The sequence below is a fragment of the Anoplophora glabripennis genome, unplaced genomic scaffold (assembly GCF_000390285.2).
Source record: "Anoplophora glabripennis isolate ALB-LARVAE unplaced genomic scaffold, Agla_2.0 scaffold3672, whole genome shotgun sequence".
NCBI classification, from domain to species: domain Eukaryota; kingdom Metazoa; phylum Arthropoda; class Insecta; order Coleoptera; family Cerambycidae; genus Anoplophora; species Anoplophora glabripennis.
In genome coordinates this window covers 200-5,183 of record NW_019419748.1, presented here as the reverse complement: position 1 = coordinate 5,183, position 4,984 = coordinate 200, and the positions used below count along the sequence as shown (strand labels likewise).

Here is a 4,984-nt window from a genome sequence, read left to right as displayed (position 1 = left end):
GCACCGAGTATATTTCCATCTCTTATTATCACTGTAGATAATACAGGATGGATATACACTGAATGCGCACTCAGTGCATCAATGGAAATCGCTATTAAGCGTAGTAGCTGCCTATAAATTGACAGGAACGTCACTAATGTAAGTGCTACCAATACAAAAAAAAGTATCAGCTGGATTGACAAGATACAATACGTGCAATTTGAAAATTCCCGTTACTTTTTGCTCAAACCTCGTATACACGACTGTAAATCTCAAAGTTCATGCATGCGTAAACCGAATATCTGTCGAATCAAATAGATACAATTTGGAATGTGGTGTTCCATTTTATTTGCGATACAGTTTAACCACAAATTTTGGTGGTTTGTTTATTTTCACATTTACTGCGTTGTTTTCGATATAAATAAATAACATTCTTTATTAGATAATGAAGTGATAAAGCAATCGATTTTCTGTAAGTGGATTTACTTATTTTCTCAATTTATTTTAAGTTGTTATACATATTATTATTATTATTATTATTATGCATAAACACATATTACAGGTATGAATCATTAGTTTTATTGAGTATTATCTGTTGATTAATTATTTTCTAATGTAATGTAGATATGTGTTGTTATAATAAAACAATATTTCTCCAACAGAGTGCAGTAGCGCTGTAGCAAATTATGTATTTAAGTAAAATTGTTGCCGTCTTACTAATAAATTTTTAATGATTTTGCATTTACCAAAGTCAATTGACAATTATCGTTTTCTGCGAATAAGTATTGTTTGGTGCCTCTGTATAGATTGTTTTCACGTTATCTGAGAAGTCAAACTTATTTTCACTTTTAAAGACTGAATCTTGATCAAGGTCGATGTAAAAATCGAAATCTCGGCTGTAGAAAGTATTCTAATAAGCGCGATACTGATACGCCTCAAATTTCTTATTTATAAATTTAAATCTACGACATACCTTTTGAAAATATTGGTTTATAAGCGAATACGTGTACTTTTAATGACTTTCAAACCACAAAATAATATTTATATTACAATATTTCTTTGAAAACATTAAATGCTATTTCTCGTTAAAACCGCATGGGAAACTGACATAATGTTTACATAAGTCATATTCACCTCTGGCTAATAATACGCAGTTTTAAACGTGTACCTACCTTTTATTTTTAACGCTAAAACCGATGCTAAAATATTTTTCACATTGCACGAATTTCGCTACTCTACCTTTTATCGCAGTACGGTTCTGTACCGTTTGTTTATAGAAAGTTCCCTTAGATGATTTTATCTAAATTATGATGTATTGTTTTATTTTTTATCTGTCTCGCCGTTTTAATTAACTTATCTTTATGCTTACTCCGGCACGTACGAGATAGCATTAAGTATTGTATGTAGGTACGTTTCTTGTAAATGATAATGTATGGGAATTTGGACGGGAAAGGGTAAGTGTTGCATAAAGAAGTTCTAATTAATCGATGCAGATGAAATAGTTTGTAAGAAAATAAACACGTATCTCTTGCATCTGCATCAATTAATTAAGAATTGCTGAACCATAACAATATAATTGTATACGTTAATTTGGTTTTCCCATTCCAAATATTAGATAATGTCTAAGATTATATTATAATCTTAGTTGTGTGCTTTGAACATTAATTTTATGAGAAAAAAAGTGGAATATGTAATTATAGGCACTAGCGATAAAGTCAACAGTAATACCTCTACATTGTATAAAACGTAAATGTATAAGTAACAAAATAGACAATGATCAGTGATCACAAATAGAAAACAAAACCGATTTTCCTCCTGCTCTTCATTTTTAATGGTGGATTAAATGTTCAGCTCCAGCTGGAATCATGAAATATGATTCAGGGGAAGTTACTCGATGTCGGAACACGCCTTAAATATTTTTAACTACAATTAATCGTACCCATCGCTGGAAGTACACTCACGTTTTTTTTTGTCCAAATTGTAATAAATAAAAAGTGACTTGGATGTAGCTGTCGTCACGTAGGCAAAGCCATGAATAGACGTCCATACAAATGTTGATTTAAAGTGGAGCTGAAAGCATACACAAGGTGTGTGTGTAAACGTGTTGCTACTACGTGTGTGTAGTATTTTATTATTTTTGGTCTACGTGACGATGAACAGCGCGCCAGTCAAAAATATAACAAATGATAGGGACATCGTATATTTACTAACATTGATAATTGGTATATAGCACCATGTATACCCTTGTTTATTTATATTTTTTTATGTGTGGGAAAATTTACATAGCGATTTATTTTTAGGCTCCTCGTTAGAAGTGTTCTCGGTTACTGGCATTTGCATTTCGCACTGATTTTTAATTGATGCTCGTTCTCCCGTTTCTAATCGCTTCATAGAAGTGATGTCACATGTTTTAGGAATATTTTTTTTTAATTTATTCGGTTACTTAAAATAACATCGTATAATTAACAGTTACTATTTAAAAATAGTTACGGCTTAAGTGGAATAGTCATTATAATTTTAAAATAAGATTTAGATTTTTGTCACAACCAAGTCAGTAACCATATTTAATCAAAGTCATTACTATTAAAATAATATAAATTACTTTTGCGCTTAAGTCTTGACGGAACTGACTCTTAAATTTATTTTTACTTTATAATTAATCGTAGGTACGTGTAGATATTTGAAATATTTATATTAGACAATGGGACACCTTGAAATTAATTTGAATATGGAGTTTCTCTTATTTATAAAATGCGGACGGATTGGTTTGCAAAGTTTTTTTTTTGATAAACTTATAATTGCGGTTTTATAAGAAAATACAAAAAAAAACGGTTGTTTCAACGCATCTGATCATTCCACTCATTTCCTTTTTCAAGTGTGCTTCACGACACGTAGGCTCAAAATGTTGTAATCCCAGAAAAATCCAATAACAATTCTGATTTATACAGGGCGATATTATATATTTTTTAATATTTGCAAGCTTCTTTGATATGATGAAGTTTAAAGATAAATTTGATAAATTGGAGTTTATTTATATCGACTTTAAGTCGTTTCATAGGGTTAATTTTGCAAGACGTTAGAATCCGAAAGGTCCCTGATCGATATCATACTGGGTGTTTCCTTGGGAAAATTTTATCTTCTAATTTTATTATCTAAACATTCTGAAATTTCACTTTCGTTTTGTTGCTTTCAAATATATTATCAAATTTCATCAGGATTACTGATTTACAAATGACAAAACCGTGTAGAAAAGTATAAAATTTCATGGAAGGAAGATTATTTGATAATTTAATTAACCACACAACTAACGGCAATGAAAATATTGTTAAAATAGGTTGTATGATGTCTTTTTTTTAATATTTTTTTTATTTTGTCATGTGTTTATATTACATATTTATTATTTATTATATATTTTTATGTTTTATGGATACTTGTTATTTCAACTCTATTTTTATATTCTATTGAATAAAAAAATACAAAAGCCACTTGTCTTTGAAATAGCTATTATCTCCTTTATACAGATTGATTCATATAAAACTCCCCAGACCAATAATGTGATAACGGAAAGATTTTTTGAATCCGTAAAAGTTATTGATAGAGCTCCTTGATGAAATAAAACTTCAAGTAGAATTTTTTCGAAGCAAATTGAAGGCACATGAAGTCAAAAGAAACTACAAATTTTCCTCGATTTTCAATAATTTTTGAGGCAACTCAAAATAATTTTGGAGGCTTAACCATGGTTTGTATTAATATATCAAACAGTAAAACTAAAAGTGTTTACAGAATATTTAATTTAAATCTTGGATATTGCCATTGAAAATTTACTATTTTAATTTAATTGCCATTGAAAATTTACTATTTTAATTTAATAACCAATCTCTCGAAACCTTTTAGTCTTAAGTTTTATTATTGTTTTAAGCAAGGATTCATTGCAAATTTTAGACTTGAAAATTACCATAGAGACCTTTATTTGATTGTGGTAAGAATTAGCAAATTTTTGAACTAGAAAAGGTGATATAGGCAAAACACAGAATTTCTACAAAAAATTTTTTGACCACTGCCATCTAGTTTCCTTTGGAAACAATCTGCTTTTACAGAATCAAAAAAATCTCTTTCCATTATCGAGTTATATAACCAGGGAATTTTATATTATCGAATCAGATTGCTGTAATATTTTTTTTTTAGATTTAGAGTATTAGATTTATTTGTTTTAAATTAAAATTGAGCATATTTCCTATTTAAAATACAATGTAGTCCTTTAAATTGTGCAGGCGATGATTGCCTGTTACCCTGGTCTGGGATCACACTACGTCAAACATGTGGACAACCCAAACAGGGATGGGCGGTGCATTACGGCGATTTATTATTTAAATCTCAACTGGGACGTCCGTACCTATGGTGGCCTCTTGCGGATATTCCCACAGGGATGGCTGGAGGACAAAGTAAGTAAAAAACGTCTTAAAATGTATAACTTCAATCGAATTGAATCCCAAAAATCTAATTTTCTTTCATTCTGTTGTAAATTATATGCATTATTGGCCTACAGTGGTGAATAACATTTCCTGTGCTATTTTCAGGTTGCAGATATAGAACCCCTATTTGATAGATTGTTATTCTTTTGGTCGGACCGAAGAAACCCCCACGAAGTACAACCAGCGTATCAAACTCGTTACGCTATTACTCTCTGGTACTTTGATGCTGCGGAAAGAGCAGAAGCACTTAGGCGCTACNTTGGTCGCATATTTAAATTTCTTAAAAATTATCAGTCCACTAGAAAGCCATTAAATTTAGAAACTTTTTGTCTCTTTATACTTTTTTCGTAAAACGCAATGCTTTCGAGAAAAATGTCAAAATGTGATCGAATGCATATCGTGATTCGCCATTTTCCTCAAAAACATTGCATTTTACGAAACAAATATCAAGAGACAAAAAAGTTTCTAAATTCAATGGCTTTCTAGCTAACTAATAATTTAAAAAAAAAATCAAATTAGCGACCAAATTTTTC

The 4,984-nt window shown here is 30.2% G+C and overlaps 1 protein-coding gene across 1 annotated transcript; it reads left to right on the top strand.

Moving 5' to 3' along the window:
- Positions 1-438: 438 nt before the first annotated feature.
- LOC111692803 (egl nine homolog 3-like) lies at positions 439-4,713 on the top strand (the record flags this gene model as incomplete). The annotated part of the gene is made up of 3 exons (XM_023456923.1): positions 439-451; positions 4,251-4,421; positions 4,557-4,713. Coding segments are annotated over exons 2-3 (325 nt in total), but the record flags the coding sequence as incomplete, so codon positions are not given.
- Positions 4,714-4,984: the final 271 nt, after the last annotated feature.